This window comes from Mytilus edulis, chromosome 4 (assembly GCF_963676685.1).
Source record: "Mytilus edulis chromosome 4, xbMytEdul2.2, whole genome shotgun sequence".
Classification (NCBI taxonomy): domain Eukaryota; kingdom Metazoa; phylum Mollusca; class Bivalvia; order Mytilida; family Mytilidae; genus Mytilus; species Mytilus edulis.
Window position 1 is genome coordinate 88,065,850 of NC_092347.1, and position 27,422 is coordinate 88,093,271.

Consider the following 27,422-nt stretch of genomic DNA (forward strand, 5'->3'; position numbering starts at 1 on the left):
TGAAGATTATTTTTTCTGAAATCTGTATGAATTTCCTATTCAACCATTGGCATCAATACATTTAAAGGTTCTAAGAACTCTCTTCATCAGCTATTTTTTTAAAAGGGGGGTTCCCAACCCAGTATAAATGGGGTGTGTGGGTTCCAACTCCATTCAAATGCATTGATCACCCCCCCCCCCCCCCCTTTTATTTTATCATTCTCTAGTTGAATCAATGACTATACACTGTGTCTATCCCTATAAGTGACAATCAAAGCACAATCAAAATGAACAATTCATGTAAATTTTATATGAGTGCACACTTAGTATTTATAAATAAAAGGAGATGTAGGATATATATGAAACAGCAATTCAATGACACTATTCCAGGGATATTGTTTGCCTTAAATTACTGGAGAATACAGGCTTTTCCCCCTGGAGAAGAATCCCAATTTGAAAAAAAATGGCTTAAAATTATTCCCAAAAATACAACTTTTTTCCCAATTATTGCAGTCTCAGTAGTAATTGTGCATGAATACAAACTGAAATACACCCATTTAAAAAAAAAATCATGCTTAAAATGACTATAGTAGCAGATTTCAGGGGATATTTATGTATCATCACTGACAATAAGGGGTCTTATTTCAAATAAGGGTTTAACTCTTGAAAGGGGGTCTGCAAATTGAAGTTCCAGTCAATTTCATGGTTTATTATAAATTTCCCAATTTGATAAAAATGATGCATATTTTCCCAATAAAAAAGGGTAGAGGTAGTTTTTGAAAAAGTCAACAATATCACTGCTATTCTGTCCTTTGAAAGTTTGAGTCAATGTTGTTACAACATGTATGCTGTGTGCCTGACATTGAATTGGCAAATTCAAATTAAAAACCGTTTCACTCTGTTGAAGATGGAACCATGACTTTTTCATTTCAGGTGAGCATGCTACCACAAGACTATGGAGGTGCCAGACTGAATGTATGTGCCTGTCCCAAGTCAGGAGCTTGTTATTCAGTGGTTGTTGTTTGTTGCTGTGTTACATATTTGTCTTTAATTCATTTTTTTGTACCAGTACATAAATTAGGCTGTACGTTTTTCTGTTTGAATTGTTTTACATTTGTCATTTCAGGGAATTTTATAACTGAATATGCAGTATGGCCTTTTCTCATTGTTGAAGGCCATACAGTAACCTATAGTTGTTAATTTCTGTGTCATTTGGTCTACTGTGAAGAGTTGTCTCATTGGCAATCATGCCACGTCTTATTTTTTATATGGTATGGAGTCAAGTCAAATTATTTGCAAATAAAAATAGTAATCATGATCAGTATAAAATAAAATCCAACACATATTTGAATAAAACTGTAGATTATACCAAGTTTAATTTTTCCCAGAAAGGTTTTAAAGCAGTTGTGAACTAATTCCGTTGTGAACTTATTCCGTTGTGAACTAATTCCAGTATTGGTTATCTCCCTTTTTACCTGTTATTGCTAATTTCTGTATCCTTAGCTTCATCAGAAAACGACCTCTTTTTATTATTTACAGAAGGACCAAACTTCACATCATATTTTCTAAGAATTTCTCTGTCTTCTGGTAAGGTTATCTCTTTGTGAACTGAAAAATATAAACAATGTAAAAATTCTGCAAAAAATATTCATAAATTTGCAGACCTGTCAACTATCCCCAATTATAGGGGATATCCAACATGGAAATGGAAGTGGAACATTTTACATTTTATTATGTCAAGGCCTTTAATTGTTTACTTTACTATACAGTGCAGGTTCTGCTGATTGTTATAAAGGTTGCAAGTGAATTTTTTAAGTTGCTTACATGTACATGGTTTTCTCTCTGACACATGTTTGTAGTTGTCTCATTGGCAATATACCATATCTTTTAATTTTTACATATGTATAAAAACAACGATAAAATGAAATCCTTCTGTCCAAGGAACATTCAAGTTTTTGAAAAAACAGCATTTTTTTCTAATGGTCAAAAAAAAAAAACAACAGTGTAAAAGGATTAAGGTTAGTAATAATGTAGTTATTGTGAGGTTAGAGTCGTCTATCTCTAAAATTTTACCTTTCTCTTTAATAGATTTTTGCAGGTGTTTTAATCTTTTCTCTCTTGACCTTTTTGTCATGTCATCTGTTCTTTTTTCTATTACTTTGAACCTCTACAAAAAATGAATATTTTGTATGAGACTAAGCTATTCAAAAATGTTAAAATCACTTTTATTACTAGATATAAGAAGATGAGGTATGAGTGCCTATAGGACAACACTCCATCCAAGTCACAATTTGTAAACCTAAACCATTTAACATGTTTAAATAGTTAGTATGTCTTGAAAGGTTATTTTAAACGGTATCAGGGGTCTATTTGCCTTGATAACAGATAATATAAAAAAGAAGATTATTTTATTAACCAATCATGGTCCCCAAAATTTGAGCTATGCAATCAAATGAATAACAAAATAAAGCAAAGTTAATGATTATAATGTATAAAGTACATTGAAACTAAACACATGAAAACACATATAAACAAAGTAACGATTATAAACCATTTTATTAACAAAAAATATATTTATTTTGGAAGCCACTGTGACCTGGATAAATATCCTAGGTCGATGGGAGATAACTCATGATCGATTTTGTTTTTCCCTAATTTTTTAACTACTGGGCATGGTTCATTGATATTTTCTAAGAGGTTTTTTATTCTTCAAAAGGGAGTGTAATAATTTAGATAAGTTTGAAGTAACAAACAAATCTTCAGATGAAAGAATCCAAATAGCCTTGAAAAATTTAGAATTTTAATTACACAGATGTTGAAATCTAGTATCTTTTAGAACAGGACATGACTTTGCCCTAGGTTGGTTTGCCCATGGAGTCTGTTTGCCCTACTTTTGTTTAATTTTTTTTTTATATACAATATTAATGATATTTAGGTTTGATAAACTTATTCAAACTTTACTTATATATTTATATAGTTAATATTAAAGAAAATGTTTAATCTTCAAAAACTGATGGGAAATATTTGAAAATTAATGGTAAGTTTTGGCATTACATTGTAATTGGCTTCATTGCTACATTGGTTTTTTTATTTAGAATAACTTTCAGTGACTGTTGATTGATATTTAAAATTCTGATTGCTAGGTAAAATAATGCTGCATGTTTGGTGGATTAAAAAAAAAATAGAGTAAAAAGCAATGATGTACGACTGAATTTTTAAACATGTGAGAGAAATTCTCAAGTTTGTTTTGACCATTTTATTTTTATGTGGAAGTCGATTTTTGAAAATGCCTGTACCAAGTCAGGAATATGACAGTTCTTGTCCATTCGTTTTGATGCGTTTTGTTATTTGATTTTGCCATGTGATTATGGACTTTCCGAATTGATTTTCCTCTGAGTTCAGTATTTTTGTGATTTTACTTTTTATGTTGTTTTATAATAAAAACAAAAGTTCCATCTCCCTGTACACTATAAAGCAATTCAAAAGAAATATTATTATCTGTTCATCAATGCAAAATAATTTTTTTCCGTGTGAAATTAAAAAAAAATTAACATTAAACATCATGAGCATACTTCAAATTATAAATATTAGACAACAAGACAAAAAATAAAACAAAAAATAGGTGATAGGGCGAACAGGTACTAGAGTGAATGTGAATCTGGGTGCATGGACTGGAATTAATTTTATTTGGAAGCTTGAAAGCAGAACTTATACCCATGAAATCCACGAAAAATTGGTATCCAACCAATAATAATGAATCCACTGCAGTAACGGTATAATTTATTGCCAAATGATGTTAACAGTAATTTTTGGTGCATGACAATAAGATGTATACTTTCTTTTAGACGACTGAAAAATTTACTGTTTTTGACGAATCATTTTAAATTATTTTGAAAAATGACGGTAGCAATAATTATGTAGACTGTAATTAACCTATGAAAAATCACGATAATGATATTTTGACAAATCATAGTAAATATTAACCAATTTGACGCTAATGATAGCCGAAAATGGCTGATTGATGCTCGACAGTAAAGGGCATTACTTCCCTCTTGTATAGCCTTTCCAGACGTCACAATTATTTGGACTGGTCTGGATATGCATGTATTACTAGTGCTGTAGAAGTTTCAGTCAGTATTGACACTATTGTAACGGGAGTGGATATTTCCACTCACTCAGGCTTCGTTTTCCCGTTGTCTACGCAGGAAGTCCCGACGAGAATAATAACATGGCCTATCTCGCAAGAAGAGTTCTTCTTCTTCTTTTGTTACAGAAAACCATCAACGTACTGATGTTTACTTTCCGGCGCATGCCTGGTAAATGTTTTTTAATAAATTTATGTTGATAATTTTTGTCAAAATATAAATTAACAAAATATTTCTTATTCAAAGTTGTTTTTGGTCATATATTTTCGTATTTTCAATTTTTACAATTTTTTTTTGTTTTTAATTTATACAATTTTTTATTTAGTTTTTAAATATTACATTTTTTTATTTTTAGTTTTTTGGTATAAGATAAAAACAAGAGTATCTGTTTATTTCAGATGAGGGTAAGTATCAAGGAGCACGTCGTGTGTGAGTGCATCCTTGAAGTTTTCTGTAGTACTGTTTTTGGTAATTTCAGGGGTTAGTTTGTTCCAGTCTTTGATGGTTTGACAGAAGAAAGAAAATTTATAGCTGTCTTTATTGCAATGAATTTGTCTGTAGGATTACGGAACTATAAGTAATACTAACATTAACCTATTTCCCAATATAAATAGAATATAGACAAGTAAACAAAGTGACCACCATTACACTATATAGTCTTAATTATAGATGCTTAATTATGAGTGACAGTACTCAGTAGTGTAGGATATACATTTGATATGATAATCATACTTCTAATAAATGAATAGGGACATTTGTAGTTCTTTTTTCTTCCTTGACGTCACATTTATCTGTTGAGTGGGTTCTTTCTTGTCCGGCTAAGAGAAGTTCGTCGTTATTTTCCATCTTGGCCAGTTTTGATTGCCGCAGTTTTAACATGGTCTACCCGGAACCGTAGGAGAATTATCGACTAAATGACACTTCCGGAACGCTTCACGTGCTGACTCATTTTTCGACAAAGCGAAAGTTGAAAGAATTGCTTACTTGCCTTAAAGTGCTTCTTGCACTTTATGTCATTACGATTAATAAGGAGGCTAACACATTTAAAGCCATCAATTAACTCGAAATTGTATCTCCAATTATCCTCTAAATTTGCAATTCAAAAACATATTGTCCAGCCACTTTCTCACTTCTGCAAATTTGAATATTGCAAGCCTGCGGTTTTAAAAAGTTGTATTATAGCAGAATTTCCAAGAAGATTAAATCACCAATCAACAGCAGATATGCCAGAAGCAAAACCATTTGAGAGGTTGCCACAGACCCTGTCACCGGTCAATTACAATATTCGTTTGAAGCCAAATTTGAAAGCATTTACATTTGAAGGGTCTGAAGATATTGATATTGAGGTATAGCACCATATCCGTTTATTACATTTTGTAAGCTTTTTGGACATAAGTTATATATCCTGGCATAAGTAATAAAAAAAAATTAACAATATGACACGGGGACACCACAGGGTTTGTGACAATAGACCACTTTCGAGTTCATCCGTCACTGGAAAAAAAAACTCAATTATGCGCGCCTTTATTATGTCATTAACCAGATAATAAGGATCCACAGTATCCCTGCACTATTAACGTTCATCAAGCGTCTTATTGATCATCATTGTGCAGGATAAACTAGCAATTATATAGATATAAGAAGATGTGGTGTGAGTGCCAATGAGACAACTCTCCATCCAAATAACAATTTAAAAAAGTATGCTTTTTCTGTAGGTACATAATCACAATTCCCTTATGATACAAGAGCTGATTGTCAATTATAAGAATTCAATTTGCCAAATAATTCATGCAATATAGCATCATAGTTTTCCAACCACTCGCTCAACATGGGAACAATGACGAGGCCCCTCAACACACAAGTGATGTTCACTAAAACCAAACTTTTTGACGGAAATACATCGAACTCAAAAGTTGTCTATTTGCTGCTTTTACTCTCCATACGAACCCTGAAGTGTGTGAATGATTTAGAAAAATTTTGAAACAATAATTTGAAGCAACGTTGCAAATGACATTCCTCCCTTGTAACTTTTTGTCGATTGGTATGGATTGTAAAACAGACAAATTGTAACAAATCCCTGTGGTCGCACCTGTGTCATATTATTAAATTTGTTTTTTAGGAGTTATTTCAATTTATATGTACATTTGAAGGTCAAGAGATAGTCTTAATGATGGAGTTGAAAAAAGTCTAAAAATAAAAAATCTCATTAGACATACCTCAGAGGCTCACATATTAAACACTTGTTAGTTTTTTTTCAAGGATTATTTTACAAATTGATGATCTAGATGACAAGTTTTATTCTGACAAAGAATATTGGGAATATAATTTTTTAATCATTAACTGCAATACTTACTGGTACATTGTATCTTTCCAAAGGGCTGTGAGAAGACGAAATATTTACTAGTTTTTAAAAGTAGTTTACCATGTTTGATTCCAACTTTATTGCCAATTGCAAAAATAATCAGTGGGAACTACCATTACCATGTGCACCACACCTTTTCCAATTTTTTTCCAATCAGCCAGTACATATAACCTAACAATTTCATAGTTTTAGCTTAGTCTAAATAGAGAGAAAAAGAAAAAGAGTACAGTATTTTTTTCTTGTTTCAGGTGGTGAAGCCTTTATCTAAAATAACAATTAATTCTGTTGAGATAGAAGTACAAGAGGTGTCCTATGTTGCCAGTGGTAAGAACATATCTATAAACAGTACCAAAAAAAAAAAGGAATAGATGGACAGACAACATGGCTAAAGTATATTAGAAATAATTAGAATATTTAATGATTATGACAGATGAAGCTCTTTACCTGCAGATATTTAGTTGATTGTTTGAAGGATGATTTACAGATCAAAATGCAAAGTAAATGCAACCACTCCCATCCTAGTGTTTTGATTTTTTGTTTTTGGATTGCTGTTTCATTGCCATTTTGTATATTTTCCTCGCCAAATTTTTATTTTATTTTTATATTTTTAGGTAAAAGTGACACAGTTAAAGGCACAGTGTCGTACAACAAGGAAGATGAAACAGTCACTTTCACTTTTCCGTCAGAAATACAAGTAAGCCTATATTGTACTGTGGATTCTTTATTTTCATTGGTACCAATTTTTTGGGGTTCAAGGAAAATTGTATATTGGGGAAATTGGATTTTGGGGTTTTACCAAATTCTGCATGCATGCATATTAAAAGATAATTGGCACTTAATTGAAATCTTAATTCCTTGTTGAATTTTTACCTCAAAATCCACAAAAATGATATCCCATGATAACATACAAGAATCATGTGTACATTGGATGAAATGATCTATTTAAATATTCACAATGAATAAATGAATTACAATTCATAGATTTAATATGTTACATCAAGCATAGATGTCTTGTGATAATAGTTTTAGATTTATCCAAGAGTGGAGGTTTGGAAACAAATTGTATGTTTAAATATTTCAACTCTATTTCAGCCAGGCAAGGGAAGAATGAGTATGACTTTTACTGGAATTCTCAATGACAAAATGAAAGGATTTTATAGAAGTAAATACACTTCACCTGATGGGGAGGAACAGTATTCAGCTGTTACACAGTTTGAGGTTAGTCAAAAACAATTTCTGATGCATATAATAGATCCATTTCGAGTTTTTCCTTCACTGTAAAAAACTCATCAATTATGCACACCTTTATGACATCATCTACCAGATAGAGGGGATCACCTGCATCCCTGCACTATTAACGTTCATCAAGTATTTTAGTGATCATCATGGGGCAGGATAAACTAGAAATAATGTTTGTTCTGTAGGTACTTAATCCCAATTCCCTAATGACAGCAGTGCTGATTGACAATTATGAGAATACAATTTGCAGAATAATTCATTCAATAAATTATATAGCATCATAGTACATAGGCTATTTTAAACAATACCATTTCAGTATCTTTTGTTTGCCTTAATTTTATTTTTACGTGTTGTAGGCCACTGATGCTAGGAGAGCTTTCCCATGTTGGGATGAACCTGCTGTCAAGGCCACATTTGATGTCACTTTGGTTGTTCCTAAAGACAGAGTTGCCTTGTCAAACATGGTATGTAGTTTTATATACAGAGTTACTTCCCCTGTTGAGATTAAATTGCTGTAGAGGATACAATTGATCTAATGATATTTTGAAACATTCACTTTTAAGTTGTGCCAATTTTTTGCAACAAAAAAATATTTTCCGTAGTTATTGACAAATATTTAATCACTAAATTCTGTTTTATAAAAAGAACTTCTATCTTTCCCAGTATGCTTTTCTAAAATAGCCTAAATTCAATGTTGATTTTCTAGACTTGGTTAAAGTTTGAAATTTCACTTATTTCAGCCTGTAAAGTCAGAGCAAGTCTATGAAGGAGATAACAAATGGAAGGTTGTTAGTTATGAGAAGACACCAATCATGTCTACATACCTGCTGGCGTTTGTTGTCGGAGAGTTTGATTACGTAGAAGGGAAGGATGCTGATGGTGTGCTAGTCAGGGTGTACACACCTGTTGGAAAGAAAGAAGAGGGAAAATATGCATTAGACGTAAGGAGGAATTACAAGGTCACCTTTCGAAATTCCAACTTCAAATATATAAAAAAAAAAAAAACAACATTTAAAGTCACAGTTAAATCTAACAGGCAGTCAGGATTTTCCCACTACTCCAATGAGACCCAGTTTCACTGATGGCTAGATATGTTTACATATGTACTAACTCTAACCTTTTCTTTGCAAAATATCCCTAAAAAAATGATAAAATGCCCAGCTCATCGATGATATACAATGACCTAATTTTGGGAGAGAATATAAAATACAAAACTCTATCAAATTTCAAGGAGCTGAATTTCTGGCTTATATAAATTGGAACATTCTGGAAAATTTCTCAACTGTCCCACACAAAACAAAGGTGTCAAGTTAAGAATTGTGAAACAAAAACATCAGTTCAGCGATACAGGACTTATTTATATGTATGTTAATGTGTTCGTGTCAACCGTATAACAAATTAAAACTTTTCAAATAAAACACTTTAGTCGGCCATGATCAAGTAAATATATATTTTGTAGTTAATTAATGCTGCAGATAAAGCTTTCAATAAGGTTATGTGTAAAGCTTTAAAATGAAGATGTTAACAGCAAGTCACTTATTGCAATGTTTATATGTGAATGTGTTAATACTTTAATGTCATTATATTGTCTTTTATTATTAGGTAGCTGTAAAGACATTGCCATTTTACAAAGATTACTTCAAAATACCTTATCCTCTCCCAAAGATGGACTTGATAGCTCTTGCTGACTTTGCAGCAGGTACAATTAACTACTTTCTTTAGTCAAACAAATTTAGAAATGATGACTGCATATATGTTCCTCAATCTTAACTATAAAAATGGTTTGAACAGTTTTTTTCTGTGATAAAATTGTATGAATTAACACATTAATACTACTGAAGATTTTGCAATTCAGTTTTCCGGTACATTGTAAACCTAAATTATATTTCAGTCTATTATTAAAATCTTAACCAACGATTAGTGTCAAATTTGCGGCTCATTATATCATTGTTTTTAATTCTCTAAGTTTTCTTAAGAAAATTTAAATCCATGAATTTAAGAACCCAGGCACGAACATGTAATTTTGGCTAAGACCTCTAAAATTGATAACCACGAGGAAAAATTCTTTTACAGTATTTCAATAAAAGTTTGCAAAATCTACTTGCTTAAGCAAATATGTGTTGCCCCTGAAATAAGTACTTTTATAACCTTAAAAAATTTGAATGAATTTTCATCGGAGCTCAGTATTTTTGTGATTTTACTTTTTAGTAGTTTACATCAGTATACTTATAAGAAGATTTCAGTATGAATTATAACTAATTTCTAAACTTTCCTTTGCTATATTCAGGTGCCATGGAAAACTGGGGCTTAGTAACTTATAGAGAAACAGCATTGTTAGTGGATCCAAAGAAATCATCAGCCAAAACCAAACAATGGGTTGCTCTTGTTGTAGGACATGAATTGGCCCATCAATGGTTTGGTAATCTTGTTACTATGGTAGGTTGTGATATCTTGTTACTATGGTAGGTTGTGATATCTTGTTACTATGGTAGGTTGTCACTGAAATTAACCTTTTTGGGGAAAGACGGCTTTAAGCCGTCAATTCCCTAATGGGGTTGGCCAGAGTATCATTCCCTCACGTCAATCATTTTGTTTTGATAGTTTGGAAACCCCCTCAAAATGTCATACTGAAATTGATGACAAGGAGAACAGATTGACTTTAAATACATTTTTTACATTTCCCTTCTGTTTCTCATGAAATTATCGTATATTGAGCTTTCCCTTACACTATATACGTTTCTTTTACAGTCCGGAAAAATCAGTATTACGAAATATTATAAATATATATAACCTAGTGACGTCATTGTTGGGATATCCTTTATTCAGAATCATTATAAAAATCATTCACAGTACTTGCATATTAATTTAAAATCCGTATTTGTTAAATATAAACCTAATGATGTTTGCTGTAGTGTACATGATTCACACACCAACATCAAATGCTTGAATCTGAGGCTATATTCAGATAATATGTAGGTCAACTTTCGCGGTAAACAATGTCAATGGGGATACATGAGATTTGGGGAGAGAAACGGCAGTTTTCATTGTTTCTGTAAAGTTCTGTTTTTAGAATCTTCCTCCAATTCAGGAGCACCTCAATTGATGAGTAATTTTACACTAAAATCAAAGTAAATGTTTCTGTACATTTAAAATGTGACATTTAGTATATGATAAGTAGTCTTCTATATAAAAAAAATGTGTACCAACATAATTATTGAAATGGTTAAAAAAAAAAAAAAAAAAAAAATGTTGCTTTTTGTAGTTTATACCTATTGAGATTGGGGAGAGCAACTGTAGTTTTCATTCTTTCTGTAAAGTTATGTTTTTAGAATCTTTCTCCAATTAAGGAGCACCTCAATTGATGAGTAATTACCCACTAAAATGAAAGTTAATGTATATGAACACTAAAAATGTCACATTAAGTATATATATGATAAGTAGTCATCAATTAAAAAATAATTTTGCGTACCAACATAATTATTGTAGTGGTCATTTTTTTTTTCTCATTTTTTTTTAGATATTGCTTTTTGTAGTGTAAAGCTATTTATTCATGAATTTTACAGATATATCAAAATGTTGGATCTGGAAACAAACTTCACACAGCTTTTATATCAATCCTATTTGATTTTATAAGTGCATGTATCCCTGTGATGAGAGTTGTAACTGGGAACTTTATCAATGGAAAATTAAAACTGAATAGAATTTTCAGTCCTCACTTTCTTGAGAATATTGTCACAAAAAATTGAGAATAGTCTTAGCCTGCCGTTCAGTTGTGCATAATTAAAATTTTAAAATATAATGTAGAAGTTGTTAAATTCAATTGAATTTTAGATAATTAACTCCCAACTTAAATCAAATGTTTTGATTTAGAAGGTGCAGATCTCATTGGTCCAAATTGTCTCTATGATGAATTCTTGACTAAGGAAATGAAATAACAATAAACAACAATTAGTTTCATTATTGTCAGCCTTTCTATATGTTCTAGCTGTTCTTTTGCTCATTCTTTGTATGTAGACTATCAAAAGATACCCCCTTAAAAATTGGAACAATGGCCGTCTTTTCCCTTCAGAGCTCTTCAGCTCTTTGATTATAAACAAGGTATTTCAATAAAAGTCAGCAAAACCTACTGGCTTAAACAGATGTTTGTTGCCCCTGAAATAAGTACTATTTATAACTCAAAACAGTTCACAAGACTTCATTATGTCTTTTTGTTTGTTTGCTGGGTGTTGTTGTCTATTTGAATCTGACATGATATCACTTATAAGTCCTTATATTCATCTACAACTGTTTATAAATATTCCAATGATAATTTAAGTGTTCAAATTGAGAGAAAAAAATCCATCAACATGATTAATAAATTGTTTATTCTGATTTTCTACAATGAGCATGTTGTATATCTGTAATCTATTTACTTGTAATATTTTTGTTTACAGGAATGGTGGACCCACTTGTGGTTGAATGAAGGTTTTGCTTCCTGGATAGAATATTTATGTGTAGATTTCTGCTTTCCTGAGTTTGATATCTGGACACAGTTTGTTAAGAATGATTTAGGAAGAGCTTTAGAATTAGATGCTCTCAATAACAGCCATCCTATAGAGGTCAGTATGCTTTTAAAAGTATCTATAGTACCACAGACACTCAGGTATCTAGATGAATTGGCCCAAAAACTATGTTTTCATTACTTTTTAGAATAACTGCTTTAGATTTCAATTACCAAATGTAAGTCATTAACCGGAAATAAGTGTGGTTAAACCCAAATCATGGCCCAAAACCACAGAAGAGAACATGAACAAGTATATCAGGTGTCAGATTTAAGATATTTTATGATATTTAAATAAACAAATACCTAATGTAAGCCATATTTTCTCTGATAAATGGATAACAAACATTTTTATCTTTGTAATACCTCCATGGCAAAATGCTTTCATTGTAAAAAGTACTGTTTTTCACTTTTTCCCAAGGTATATATGTCATGTATGTAGGATATTGGTAAGAAGAAGAAATATTTGATGCTTTGTGATTTATTATTAAAATAACCATCTTCCTCTTCAGGTACCTGTAGGACATCCGTCTGAAGTAGATGAAATATTTGATGCTATTTCATACAGTAAAGGTGCATCAGTCATTAGAATGCTCCATGATTATATAGGGGATGCTGTGAGTCTCTATTAATAGGTTTACACATAGGTGCATCAGTCATTAGAATGCTCCATGATTATATCGGGGATGCTGTGAGTCTCTATTAATAGGTTTACACATAGGTGCATCAGTCATTAGAATGCTCCATGATTATATCGGGTATGCTGTGAGTCTCTATTAATAGGTTTACACATAGGTGCATCAGTCATTAGAATGCTCCATGATTATATCGGGGATGCTGTGAGTCTCTATTAATAGGTTTACACATAGGTGCATCAGTCATTAGAATGCTCCATGATTATATCGGGGATGCTGTGAGTCTCTATTAATAGGTTTACACATAGGTGCATCAGTCATTAGAATGCTCCATGATTATATCGGGGATGCTGTGAGTCTCTATTAATAGGTTTACACATAGGTGCATCAGTCATTAGAATGCTCCATGATTATATAGGGTATGCTGTGAGTCTCTATTAATAGGTTTACACATAGGTGCATCAGTCATTAGAATGCTCCATGATTATATCGGGGATGCTGTGAGTCTCTATTAATAGGTTTACACATAGGTGCATCAGTCATTAGAATGCTCCATGATTATATCGGGGATGCTGTGAGTCTCTATTAATAGGTTTACACATAGGTGCATCAGTCATTAGAATGCTCCATGATTATATCGGGGATGCTGTGAGTCTCTATTAATAGGTTTACACATAGGTGCATCAGTCATTAGAATGCTCCATGATTATATCGGGGATGCTGTGAGTCTCTATTTATAGGTTTACACATAGGTGCATCAGTCATTAGAATGCTCCATGATTATATCGGGGATGCTGTGAGTCTCTATTTATAGGTTTACACATAGGTGCATCAGTCATTAGAATGCTCCATGATTATATAGGGGATGCTGTGAGTCTCTATTAATAGGTTTACACATAGGTGCATCAGTCATTAGAATGCTCCATGATTATATCGGGGATGCTGTGAGTCTCTATTTATAGGTTTACACATAGGTGCATCAGTCATTAGAATGCTCCATGATTATATAGGGTATGCTGTGAGTCTCTATTAATAGGTTTACACATAGGTGCATCAGTCATTAGAATACTCCATGATTATATCGGGGATACTGTGAGTCTCTATTAATAGGTTTACACATTACTTGTCAATTTTGATATTTATGAGTAAGAATAGTAGGAAATGTGGGGTTAAATTAAATGAGACATCAGCCTGATAAAAGAAAATAAAACAACATCTTATGGTCAACATGATCTTTTAACAATAAACAGATGTCTACTATAGACCAACTAATTTTTTTATGTGATTTATCTTAAAAACAAATAATTGGCTTGTAAGTCCTCATGAATATTACAAAATAGGATCTTAGATCTTGGCATGTAGCATAGAATTAAAAATTAAATGAAAATTGTCATAAAGTAGAGTTTTAAAAATGTAGTTTTTGTCCTAGAAAATTGATGAACTAACAAAATCATAAAAGTTATGCTTGGAATAATCATTTCTCTACTGATTATTAAAATGGATGTAAATACAAGTTATTACAGCTGAAATGTTGAAAAAGAAAGGACAAAATAGTTGCATTACACTTTTATTTTTTTTGTAGGATTTTAGAGTTGGTATGAATGCTTATTTAACCAAGTTTAAATATAGTAATGCCTTTACAGAAGATTTATGGGAATACCTAGGTAAAGCTAGCGGTAAACCAGTGGCTGAGGTTATGTCCTCTTGGACAAAACAGATGGGTTATCCCGTTATAAAGGTAAAGACTAAGACACTAAATAGTAGTCCATGTCCATCTAAATCTAAACAACATGGACTTCGCAGATAGTCCTTCCTTGTTGTGTTGATTGACAGCATAGCTTTAGTTAAACATAGGGAACACTTCTGTCAACTTTTTGTCTTCATCCGACTGGTCACCAGTGTTAACTGATTCAGGCTTTGATTATCACCAATTTTATGAATAAGAATGACAGAATTTGTCAATACTGTATATTCAGTAATTATTGCATCATTTATTACTGCGATTTTGTCATTTTAGACTAAAATGCAATTTTAAACGGATTTTTGTGACAAAAATGTCGGTTATTGATTTGGGGATGTACGGCTGGCGAGCGGCAACCAAATGTTGTCCATGCATTTACTCATGAACCGTTCATCCAAAGCTTTTAAATTTTAATATGTTGTTACTGACAACAAAATGAAGGTCAAGTTCAAGAATGACGATTTTGACTTTTACCGTTCAGGAGTTATGGTTCTTGAAAGATTGAAAAATGGCGTTTCCAGTCGTGTCCGTGCATTTACACATGAACTGTTCAACCAAAGCTTCCCAAATTTTAATATGTTGTTACTGATGAAAAAATGGAGGTCAAGTTCAAAAATGACGATTTTGACTTGTACCGTTCTGGAGTTATGGTTCTTGAAAGATTGAAAAATGGTGTTTCTAGTCGTGTCCGTGCATTTACGCATGAACTGTTCAATCAAAGCTTCCCAAATTTTAATATGTTGTTACTGATGACAAAAGGGAGGTTAAGTTCAAGAATGACGATTTTGACTTTTACCATTCAGGAGTTATGGTTCTTGAAAGATTGAAAAATGGTGTTTCCAGTCGTGTATGTGCATTTACTCATGAACTGTTCAACCAAAGCTTTTCAAATTTTAATATGTTGTTACTGATGACAAATGGAGGTCAAGTTCAATAATGTCGATTTTGACTTTTACTGTTCAGGAGTTATGGTTCTTGAAAGATAAAAAAATGGCGTTTCCATTCATGTTGTTGCATTTACTCATGAACCATTCAACCTAAGCTCTTTCAAATTTTGTTATGTTGATACTGATGACAAAATGCAGGTCAAATTTGATATTGACGATTTCCACTTTCACCGTTCATCAGTTATGGTTCTTGTGATATTGCAAGGACACAAATAAATGTTAATAAATCCTTTTTGCTGTCGTTGTGACAGCCTCTTGTATTTTTTGCGATATTTAGAAATATTCCTGTTTTATTCATATAAAAAATTTCAAAATGCAAGTTTTAATTATTGCTATTATCACCCTGTCGCATTTTTCGCAATAATAAAAACATCGCAATAATTTCTGAATTTAAAGTAGTTCAACAGATTTTCTACAGAATATGAAGTTGTGAACCTGCTGTTAAAATTTTCTTTTACTTACAGTTTTTGGTTTACCATACAAGCACCTTAAGTTTGCTATTTCTGCTTATATTATTTTGCATGTTTTTTTATAAACTCTATGATTTAAAAGTTTGTGAAAAACATCTTTAACTTAGTTTCAGAATCTAAGGGACTATGTGTAATTTCATTGTTCATTGAAAATGACTTCATGTTATTAGTTAAAGGAGTAGGTTCAGTAAGACCCCTTTTTGGCCCCAAAATATAGCAGTTTTACAAAGTTGTTAAAATGTAAACTATTAGTTATTTATTGGACAGTAGAATGCTTCTGCTACATAACTATGAGTTGATATTGATAATACAATGCACATATATCGGGAACTAGCACCATTAAGTCATGCTAAATTACTGAAATCTTCACAATTCTAGCATTTTAGTTAAATTTTAGACGGTTTCCGTGTAAAATGAAAGTGGCCGCATTCGTGTTCATCCTTGATATTGAAACGTAAGTTGTATTTGATGATAATACATAACATATGTAAAGGTTGAGGATGAACACAGATGTGGCCACTTTCATTTTTGACAAAAACCATCTGAAAAGTGACATTTTTCGGCATATTTGGTAGATTTTTCAAATTTGAGCTTGAATCTGGTCGTTTTTAATTACTTAATCAGTTAAAATCTTTCACAAAAACTAATAGAATGAAATCAAATAGACCCTTAAGTGTTTAAAAAGTGGTCAAAATCTTTCGTCAGATGAACCTGAAATTTGAGGCCAAAATCGGTCCTTACTGGACCTACTCCTTTGTACATTGTGTTTTATAGAACATTTTAACCAATTGCAATGTCTTGGTAAACACTTATGAAAGCATTAATCAAAATGAATAGATTCTTATTTTTTTTTTATGGAGATTTATAAATAAATATATATTTTGAAGTTTAATTTCACCATTTTATTTTAGGTAACAGAAAAACAAGATGGAAAGAACAGAGTTCTTTCATTGTCACAAGAAAAATTCTGTGCAGATGGTAAAAAGCAAGAAGGTAACTAGATTGTATATTTTGTATGTTGTTTCTTTTTTTTTTTTACTTCCCCTCTTCTAGCTCCTTTAAAGATGTAATTGTTTCTGAAGAAATAACAGAGATTTTTCAAGCAGAAGTTTGTGTAGATGTAATTGTTTGTTTGCTATTTCTCTTTGTGTTTAAGTGCACAATGTAGCAATGTAGATAACGTTTTTTTTAGCTTATTTTATTATAAAAAGTTATATGTAATAGGGAAACTTTTGAGTTTCATGCATTTCCTTCAAAAACTTTGGTTTTATTGAACATCATTAGTGATTATGTGCATCGTCACCTTGGTAACCATGTTGAGCTAGTAGTTTGGAAAATATGATGCTATATTGCATGAACTTATTTGGCAAACTAAATTCTTATAATTGACAATCAGCACTGCTGTCATTGGGGATTGTGATTAAGTACCTACCTAACTATTATTTCTATATTATCCTGCACAATGGGGATCACTTAGACCCTTGATGAATGTTTATAGTGCAGGGATTCCAGCGACCCCCTCTATATGGTAAATAACATCATTAAGGCCTGCATGATTGACAAGAATTTTCCTGTGAAAGACATCACTCGAAAGTAGTCTAGTTACTACACTTTGATATTATACCATGATTAAAATGATAAAACCACACTAATGGAATACTTTTCAATTATTAACAGGGGAGCAGTTCAAGTGGATGGTACCCTTGTCATTCTGTACAGCATCAAGTCCTAATAAACCAGTGAAAAAGATACTGTTGGATAGTACAACAGCTGAAGTCACTCTGGAAAATGTTAAACCTGGTGAATGGGTTAAGGTAAATAAGTTATTACTATTCTGGTCACCTCAGATGAATACATAAAGTGTTATATATTTGTTTGTAGTTGAAATAAAAAATGTTATTCACACTAATTAAAATGTACAGGTCAAAGGAAGCTTAATGAAATGACTTCTTGCAGTAGTCAGATTGATATTTATTCAGCTTTTTAAATTTTCAAAAACCCATGTATGTCAGGCTTGCTTATAAACACTAATCAGCACCATTTTTTAAAATAATTTGGACCTAACAGAAAGCCTATCTTGTTGTTTCTCTCCTAGAGTATGGGAGGTTATTGGTTTATCCCTGGCTTAGTCAAACCAACGACTTTGCTTTTCCTGCCAAACATGAGTCATTTAGGAGTAAGAGCAAAGACTTGTGTTTGATTTATGTGATATTAGCCATCAAATTAAAATTTGACTACAATCAGGGCATATTCCTTTCTCTTTAACTTAAAACTTATTGTACTGAATATGCAAGAATTTTTTGCCATTCACATACAGCATTGGTGTTATTGGAAAGCACTTATTGTTGTTGGTTTTAAGCCAACCATTTTTATTCCATAACACAATACATGAACTAACTATATTGGTGCCTATTCTGGCAGGATATTTCTGTTCAGTGGCCAAAATATTTTAGCTTATTAGTTATCTGACTAGTGCAAGTTATTTAAAGACAAAAAAAAACAAAAATGTAAAAAAAACTTCTGCTACTGTTATTAAATTTTGCATATTGGGTAATTTTTATAGCTAATCTTAAGGCTCATGTAGACAGAAGATTAAAGTTTCTCTATTTATTGACAGGTAAACTGTGGCACAGTGGGAGTATATAGAGTACAGTATTCATCAGAAATGTTACAGTCACTTATAACAGGTATCAAAGACTGCAGTATAGCACCTTGTGATAGATTAGGTATACAGAGTGATCTCTTTGCTTTGGTAAGTATAATTTGGTAATGCCACACTTAAGGAATATTTTTTATTGTTATGATGTTATAAGATAATAGTATAAAGGATAAACAAGCACCATTTTGATGCCCTGTCTACAATAGTAAGGGGTATTTAGTTTTCTATTTTTTTCATCCATCTGTCTTCCATCTGTCCCGTAATAATTAAAGTTTTGGTTTAAGTTACCATAAAAGTTGTTGTCGCAGTTCAACTTGTTCTTTTTCTTTTACTTTTATCATGAGTTTTCTATATTATATTTGTCAAGAAACTGAACAGCACCCGACTGAGATGCTTACTTGAATAAACTGATTAATATAGGCAAGGTAGAAGTTTGCAAACTTATTTGATTCCTCACCATCACCTTGTTGCAAAACTTGCACACTTTTCTAAAGGGTAAAGTAAAGTAGTACAAGGGAGACAACTTCATTTTAAATTGTCAGATTTTTTTCTCTGTATGATGGGATCTTTGTTTTAAGCGTCCTACAACTGTTTATTTTGAAGGCCAAGACAGTTGGTGTATGTTGGAAGCCTGGCCTTTTTAATTGAAAAAGATTACACTGTATTGTTTTATCTCTATATAAGTCCCAGTATTAGATCTAAATACTGTTTATATTGTAGGCCAGAGCAGGATTAGTGTCAGCTGTTGATGTACTGAAGGTAGCCGAAGCCTATATAAACGAGACTGACTATACTGTATGGAGTGATCTTTCTCTTAGTCTTGGTACACAAGGTTTATTAATACAAAGTACTGATGCCACCGATGAAATGAAAGCTTATAATCGTAACCTCTACAGCAAAGTCTTCCAGAGTCTGGGCTGGGAAGCTAAAGAAAATGAAGGTACGGTGATGTTTAAGCTGATGCAAATCTACTTTAAATGGAGGCTGCAAGATTACTGTCGTGAGAGCAAGCCATATATGCTGATTGTTGATATATATAGATTTTATTACTGCAACAAGTGTTATGATAAATTTTCCACTGGAGACAGTTAAATTTTAATATGTAAAGCGCAAGGCTTGACAAGCTTTTTAAATAATTGAAATTTAACTGTTGAGAGTGGAGAAATATTGTAATATATGAGTTATAGTGGTGGAATCTGTTTCTCTAATGATTTCAATCCATTCCTTTTTAGCTCACCTGGCCCAAAGGGCCAAGTGAGCTTTTCTCATCACTTGGCGTCCGTCGTCCGTCGTCGTCCGTCGTAAACTTTTACAAAAATCTTCTCCTCTGAAACTACTGGGCTAATTTTTACCAAACTTGGCCACAATCATTATTAGGGTATCTAGTTTAAAAATTGTGTCCGGTGACCCGGCCAACCAACCAAGATGGCCGCCATGGCTAAAAATAGAACATAGGGGTAAAATGCAGTTTTTGGCTTATAACTCAAAAACCAAAGCATTTAGAGCAAATCTGACATGGGGTAAAATTGTTAATCAGGTCAAGATCTATCTGCCCTGAAATTTTGAGATGAATTGGACAACCCGTTGATAGGTTGCTGCCCCTGAATTGGTAATTTTAAGGAAATTTTGCTGTTTTTGGTTATTATCTTGAATATTATCATAGATAGAGATAAACTGTACACAGCAAAAATGTTCAGTAAAGTAAGATCTACAAATAAGTCAACATGACCAAAATGGCCTGTTGACCCCTTTAGGAGTTATTGCCCTTTATAGTCAATTTTTAACCATTTTACGTAAATCTTAGTCATCTTTTACAAAAATCTTCTCCTCTGAAACTACTTGGCCAAATTAAACCAAACTTGACCACAATCATCATTGTGGTATCTAGTTCAAAAATTGTGTCCGGTGACCTGGTCAACCAACCAAGATGGCCGCCATGGCTAAAAATAAAACATAGGGGTAAAATGCAGTTTTTGGCTTATCACTCAAAAACCAAAGCATTCAGAGCAAATCTGACATCGGGTAAAATTGTTTATCAGGTCAAGATCTATCTGCCCTGAAATTTTGAGATGAATTAGACAACCCGTTGATAGGTTGCTGCCCCTGAATTGGTAATTTTAAGGACATTTTGCTGTTTTTGGTTATTATCTTGAATATTATTATAGATAGAGATCAACTGTAAACAGCAAAAATGTTCAGCAAAGTAAGATCTACAAACAAGTCAACGAGACCAAAATGGTCTGTTGATTTCTTTAGGAGTTATTGCCCTTTATAGTCAATTTTTAATCATTTTTCGTAAATCTTAGTTATCTTTTACAAAAATCTTCTCCTCTGAAACTACTGGGCCAAATTAAACCAAACTTAGCCTCAATCATCATTGGGGTATCTAGTTTAAAAATTGTGTCCCGTGACCTGGCTAACCAACCAAGATGGCCGCCATTGCTAAAAATAGAACATAGGGGTGAAATGTAGATTTTGGCTTAAAACTCTGAAACCGCAGCCTTTAGAGCAAATCTGACATGGGGTAAAATTGTTTATCAGGTCAACATCTATCTGCCCTGAAATTTTCAGATGAATCTGACAACCTGTTGTTTGGTTGCTGCCCCTGAATTGGTAATTTTAAGGAAATTTTGCTGTTTTTGGTTATTATCTTGAATATTATTATAGATAGAGATAAACTGTAAACATCAATAATGTTAAGCAAAGTAAGATTTACAAATAAGTCAACATGACGGAAATGGTCAATTGACCCCTAAGGAGTTATTGTCCTTTATAGTCAATTTTTAACAATTTTCATAAAATTTGTAAATTTTAACTAACATTTTCCACTGAAACTACTGGGCCAAGTTCATTATAGATAGAGAGAGATAATTGTAAGTAGCAAGAATGTTCAGTAAAGTAAGATGTACAAACACATCACCATCACCAAAACACAATTTTGTCATGAATCCATCTGCTTCCTTTGTTTAATATTCACATAGACCAAGGTGAGCGACACAGGCTCTTTAGAGCCTCTAGTTCAAAGATGTACATAAAGTTGTGTTCTTTCTATGTGACATCATCACACATGGTTGCCTTTTATCATGACATCACAATAGGAATTTCAGAGGAAAGTAAGAGAATTTGAGGTCATAATTAATTTTGAACAATCATTTCCAGACAAACAAAATTTTCACTAGTGAGAAGAAATATTTTCCTCACACCGATCAAGAAATGTGAAAAAAGCACAAAAATTAATAAATTTCAGAACTATAAAAGTTACAAGAAGAGCTTAGATTTAATTCACAATTTTTCAGATTTCATTAATTAAATTAAATTAAGTCCTGAAAAGTTAATATGGCCCATATTTCATGAAAAAAAATTAAATCATCTGATGCTTAATTTGGCAATTTAAAAAAAAATCATAATTTAGTAAGTGTCAAACAAGATATTTTTTCATATTTATTTATTGTACTTTATAACAATAGTCCCATTAGATGTAGTTCTGGCAACATGTTTTTATTTTATAGGACCATTAACTGCCATGTTAAGAGATCTGGTATTGGCCAAACTAGGTCGTAACCAAGAACAGTCTGTTGTTATGGAGGCGAAGAAGAAGTTTCTAGATTTTTACAATGGAAAACCTCTGTCAGCTGATTTAATGGACCCTGTATGTTTAAGTGGAAATATATTTTTATTAGCGTATACTGTTTTATTCTAGAAAAAAAAGTATCATTGGGCAGTAAAAATTAGAAATTGGAGATCAATGTAAAAAAACACCAAACAAACAAAGATGAAAATACAAATAAAAAAACGAAGAATAAGCCACACTGCGCCACTAATTTCTTAACTAGTTTTTGACCTGTCAGCTTTATAATTGTTTCAATTTACCACTAGCTTGATATTCCAATTTGTTTAAGTCAACACAGTATGTGACAATTAATTCTGGTTAAACAAGCATGGCAGTGTCATAGATTTGTTGCAAGGATGTTTGCTTTTTATGAACATCATTTGTGGAAACACTGCAAAAACAATATGTATGATGTTGAAACAGGTATAGAAAATATCAACACAAACAGTATGTATTTACAATTCTTGTCTTCACTTATTATGCATGTAAATGGTTTTTTTTGTATCCAGGTATATGTAACAGTGATGTCTAATGGTGATGAAGATATGTTTAATAAAATGTTGGAGGTAAGAATAACTTTTTTTATAAATCATTTTAAACCTATTTTCCCCTCAAGCCATTTATCGAATTAATGTTGAGGCTGTTTCAAAAATAAATGTACCAGTATGAAGGAAGGTCAGTATTTTATTACCCTGCAAGGCATAAATTCAAACTGTTTTAGATATGAGGCAAGCTATCATTCTAACAAGCACCCTAGATCAAATATTAATGGAAGTGCCATTTGTTGTGATTCTGGAACAATCTTGGCTATAACTCATGGCTTGCCTCCCTTCTTCATTATCCCACAGACATTTCAGACTTTTAGATAAAGTTTAGTATCACATCCAGCTGAAGGACGCCTACGGGTGCGGGAGTTTCTCGCTACATTGAAGCCCCATTGGTGGCCTTCGGCTGTTGTCTGCTCTATGGTCGGGTTGTTGTCGCTTTGACACATTCCCCATTTCCTTTTTCAAATTGATTAAACCTGGTTTTATATCTAGTTAAATGAACTTCAATCCCTCTCTTATATGATAGTCCATTAAATTCCATTTTATTGTCAGCAATGTGTGAGCAAAAAAAAAACCCAGACATAATAGGTAAAAATATCAAAAATTGAGGTACAGTTACCAACATTGTGTTATATTCTTGATCACTATACAAACCAACAACTATGAACAATTATGTCCACAAAGAAAAATAAAATGGCATCTAGACACTCTATAGACCAAGCACATAAGCGAAAAAGAAAAGACACAAAAAATGACCGTAGCACAATAACACAATGGCAGGATGTTTAAATACCTAACAAACTTGGGGAAAGTCTGTAAACCTCTAGTTATATATTTTACAGTTATATGATAAAGCAGATAGTCAGGAAGAGAGGAATCGTATCAGCAGAGCAATTGGTGCAGTTAAAGATGAAGCTTTAATCAAAAGAGTTCTCGACTTTGCCATGTCTGTAAGTTAAAAATCATTTGTAATAGTTATCCCAAATTAAGGTTATATTTTTTTTCCTCAAATTTTTAGGTGTGCTTAGGACACCTAAATCCCCTTTCTCTTTCTACAACTTATAAGCATCAGCTTTCTGTAATTAATGATTCATTTTAATACAAAACAGGGATATGGAGTAACAAATCATGAGAAGAGATGAAATATATTAAAGCATATATTTATAATATTTCAGGATAAAGTGCGATCTCAGGATACAGTGTTTGTGATTGGTGGTGTGACAGGTTCTATTAAAGGGAGAGAAATGGCTTGGCAGTTCTTAAAGGATAACTGGACAAAGTTACATGATAGATATGAAGGAGGTTTCTTATTATCAAGACTTGTGAAGGTAAATACACATGCAGATGCTTGATACAATTCAGGCTATATGAAATGATAATTGAAATTAATTTTTCTGTACTTTGATAATTAAAATATGCTATCAACAATTATTGGACCTGAAAACTTTATATTTTCTGAATAACATGAATTCAAGAACAAATAATTGTGTCATTGTAAAATCTTTTCCATTTTTATCTGCTTCTCTAAAAGCAGGTTTCACTTTGTCTGTATGGTAGTGGTCTATGTCAAAGTTCTCTTTGCTACTATGAAAAGGAATAACTACGTATTTGGTCTACAGCTATAGTGTTGAGTTGTTTCAAGTAAGCAATGTTTACATTCTGTGTAGCCTCTTCCTGTCTGATGATAGTTCAAAATTTTACGCCATTCATTGTACAAAGAAATTTTCGTCAAAGTTTTCTGGACTTTTGTAAATGAGAATGGTTTGATATTTGGTCTGCAGCTTTATCATGTTGAGTTGTAGCAAATAAGAAATTCTTACATCCACTGTGCAGCCAGTTCCTATTTGCAGATACTAAGTAGTTTGAAATTTCACGCTCATTGTGCGTTGAAAATTCTTTTCAAAGTTGTCTAGCCTTCAATGAAAGGGAATGATCAGTTATGCTTCAGAATATATACAATCTCAATCGATAACATGTAGCGACACAGGTTCAGACACTGTATTGGTCTTGTTTATTTCTCAAGCTGTTTACATATACTATAGTGTGAGAATATTGATACCTTCATTGTGTATTCTGATCACCTCAGTGTTTGATGTGTTTCATAGAGTTTTATAAATTATTCTATAGGTAACCACAGAAAACTTTGTGACTGAAGAAAAGGCAAAAGAGATAGAGGTATGTATTATGTATATACAGACACGTTATACCCTTATGCTTATACAACTGTAAACTTTAACTATTTGTTGTCATTGTTTATATGTTGAAAAGATGCCTGCTGTGTCCAGTGGTAAAATCTATTGAGCATGATAGAAAACAAACTCTTCATATGAAAACAAAATCAAAAGTAAACCAATGCTGGTGACAATAATCAAATTTTGACCAATGAAAAACTGAGATCAAACAAACCCACATTGATTAAATAAAAAAATATTCAAAAGGTAGGGAAAAGGATAAATTGGGTAAGAATTAGAGAAATGCAAATGCATGGTGTTTGATTTATATTATTCATTGAGCTATCTGCATAAGAAGATGTGAAACCTAAATTTACAAAAAGTTAAATTTGCTGCATATTTTCAAGGGATGTAATATATTGACACTAGATTTCCCAATAACCCTAATGAAACTTTTAAACAATTTCCTTGACACAATCAGGACCCATATATGATTTATAGAAAGACAACAGTTAAGGTTTTAAAACCCCCTCATCATGTCATTCACTTTTCACTTATATTATACCTATTTTTCAGCAATTTTTCACTGACCACCCAGCACCAGCAGCAGAGAGAACAGTAAAACAGTCCTTAGAAAACATTGGTCTTAACATAGAATGGATGAAGAGAGACAAAGATGCTGTGTCAGCTTTTTTAAAAAGCAGAAATGCTTAAATCAAATGGACATCAAAAGTAAAATCTGACTCTGAAAGTTCAAACCTAGTCTCTTATATAATTATGACAAAAGCTGTTCATCTTTTACCTGACTTTTCATTTATACATGTTCTATTTAGGTTGGTAAAAAAAACCTGATTAGTTTTACCATCAAAAGTGACTAAAGTTAGGTTACAGAAGTAATATTTAGTTTCTTGAAAAATTCTTTTTCAACAGCTTTTAGAAAGCTGGTGTAACAGGCTAAATAAAAACTTGCAGTATGGAAGGGTCATCTGCTGGAATTAACATGCAAATCATGGAACTTTAACCAGTTCTTTAAATTATAACCAGTTATTGTTACTTTAGTGTGTTTAATATATGATATATTTATAATGGCATATATATGGTGCATAATTATTGAAAGTGCTGTTCTCATAAAACCACATTTAGGAATGCATAATAACTACATCGTACTCTGTTGACTCTTTGACAAGCTTTGTAATGTCAAGAAAAAATCTTATTTATCTCAACCATATGAAAAAAACTTAATTAATTGATGGATCTATTTGATTTTGATTTTAAACACAATGACACTGAATGTAATTGTTTTAATTTTCATTCATTATTTTGGCTTATAACTATAGAAATTGTGATGTCAGATGAAAAATTACTATAAAAAAGTCGTGAAAACATTCGGTTTGTTTCTTTTATTTTCCACTAATGAATAAAACATATCATTATTTTAGATACTGCTTTAAAATTTATAAAAAGTAAAATACACAAACTCATGATTCAGAACATTTTTTCAGCATATTTGTTCACATTCTTTGAATTAAAATTATTATTTGTGTATTTATCAAACAGCATTTTTCTTCTTTGTATATTAGATATATTTGGTCATTTAGACAATGTTAAACTATTTTTACAATATATGTATTAGAAGTCTGTCAAGCGTTTTTCATAGTCTTGGATTGCTCTGTTGTCTTTTGTTATGTTGTATCTATATACTTTATTGTTTCAAACATATAATGTTAACATCATATGAAAGACTTCTCACTTTAATAACATCGTTTAAGTACTTCTCACTTTAATAACATCATTTAAGTACAGCATGACTTGACATAAGTCATAATTAAGTTGTCGTAGTAACAAATATTTTACATTAATTTAAATCGGTTCTATACTGGCATCAAACAAAGTTTTGGTTGTTGAAATGACAAAGCTGAATATATTTTTTTCTGTTCTCACATTGAGGGAGAGTTCCTTATAGCATACATTTTTATACGACCGCAAAATTTGAAAAATTTTTCGTCGTATATTGCTATCACGTTGGCGTCGGCGTCGTCGTCGTCGTCGTCGTCGTCGTCGTCGTCGTCGTCGTCGTCCGGCGTCCGAATACTTTTAGTTTTCGCACTCTAACTTTAGTAAAAGTGAATGGAAATCTATGAAATTTTAACACAAGGTTTATGACCACAAAAGGAAGGTTGGTATTGATTTTGGGAGTTTTGGTCCCAACATTTTAGGAATTAGGGGCCAAAAAGGGCCCAAATAAGCATTTTCTTTGTTTTCGCACTATAACTTTAGTTTAAGTGAATAGAAATCTATGAAATTTTGACACAAGGTTTATGACCACAAAAGGAAGGTTGGGATTGATTTTGGGGGTTTTGGTTCCAACAGTTTAGG

At 32.1% G+C, this 27,422-nt stretch overlaps 2 protein-coding genes across 4 annotated transcripts in view; one reads left to right on the top strand and one right to left on the bottom strand.

Annotated features, from left to right (window-relative positions):
* The window catches only part of LOC139520926 (protein FAM204A-like), a 17,607-nt gene extending 12,568 nt beyond the window's left edge, over nt 1-5,039 (bottom strand). The window contains exons 1-3 of the mRNA XM_071314012.1: nt 4,857-5,039; nt 2,053-2,146; nt 1,455-1,587 (exon numbers count right to left, since the gene is read on the bottom strand). Of these exons, the coding sequence (XP_071170113.1) occupies nt 1,455-1,587; nt 2,053-2,146; nt 4,857-5,003 (374 nt within the window). The 5' untranslated portion in view covers nt 5,004-5,039. The remainder of the gene's footprint in view (nt 1-1,454; nt 1,588-2,052; nt 2,147-4,856) is intronic.
* LOC139520925 (puromycin-sensitive aminopeptidase-like) lies at nt 5,033-26,848 on the top strand. Of its 3 annotated transcripts, none has more exons than XM_071314009.1 (22): nt 5,033-5,470; nt 6,735-6,810; nt 7,098-7,180; nt 7,579-7,704; nt 8,082-8,189; nt 8,466-8,666; nt 9,328-9,424; nt 10,013-10,161; nt 12,159-12,323; nt 12,778-12,838; nt 13,209-13,252; nt 14,483-14,638; nt 16,970-17,051; nt 17,736-17,872; nt 18,676-18,810; nt 19,438-19,657; nt 22,227-22,366; nt 22,837-22,893; nt 23,718-23,825; nt 24,051-24,203; nt 25,003-25,050; nt 25,623-26,779. In XM_071314009.1, exons 1-22 carry the CDS (start codon nt 5,135-5,137, stop codon nt 25,758-25,760), a joined length of 2,820 nt encoding a protein of 939 aa, XP_071170110.1. In that variant the 5' UTR covers nt 5,033-5,134; the 3' UTR covers nt 25,761-26,779. The 3 variants fall into 3 exon arrangements, with proteins under 3 accessions (XP_071170110.1, XP_071170109.1, XP_071170112.1); XM_071314008.1 differs by lacking the exon at nt 13,209-13,252 and adding an exon at nt 13,653-13,696; XM_071314011.1 differs by lacking the exon at nt 13,209-13,252 and having other exon boundaries at nt 12,778-12,882; nt 25,623-26,848.
* The last annotated feature ends 574 nt before the right edge of the window (nt 26,849-27,422 follow it).

Bases quoted from the DNA above. Each gene is read 5' to 3' on its own strand.
- LOC139520925 (XM_071314011.1), top strand. From the start codon at position 5,135: ATGTCATTACGATTAATAAGGAGGCTAACACATTTAAAGCCATCAATT. The intron at 19,658-22,226 runs GTACGGTGATGT...TTTATTTTATAG, and splicing joins GGAAGCTAAAGAAAATGAAG to GACCATTAACTGCCATGTTA. The intron at 25,051-25,622 runs GTATGTATTATG...CCTATTTTTCAG, and splicing joins AAAAGGCAAAAGAGATAGAG to CAATTTTTCACTGACCACCC.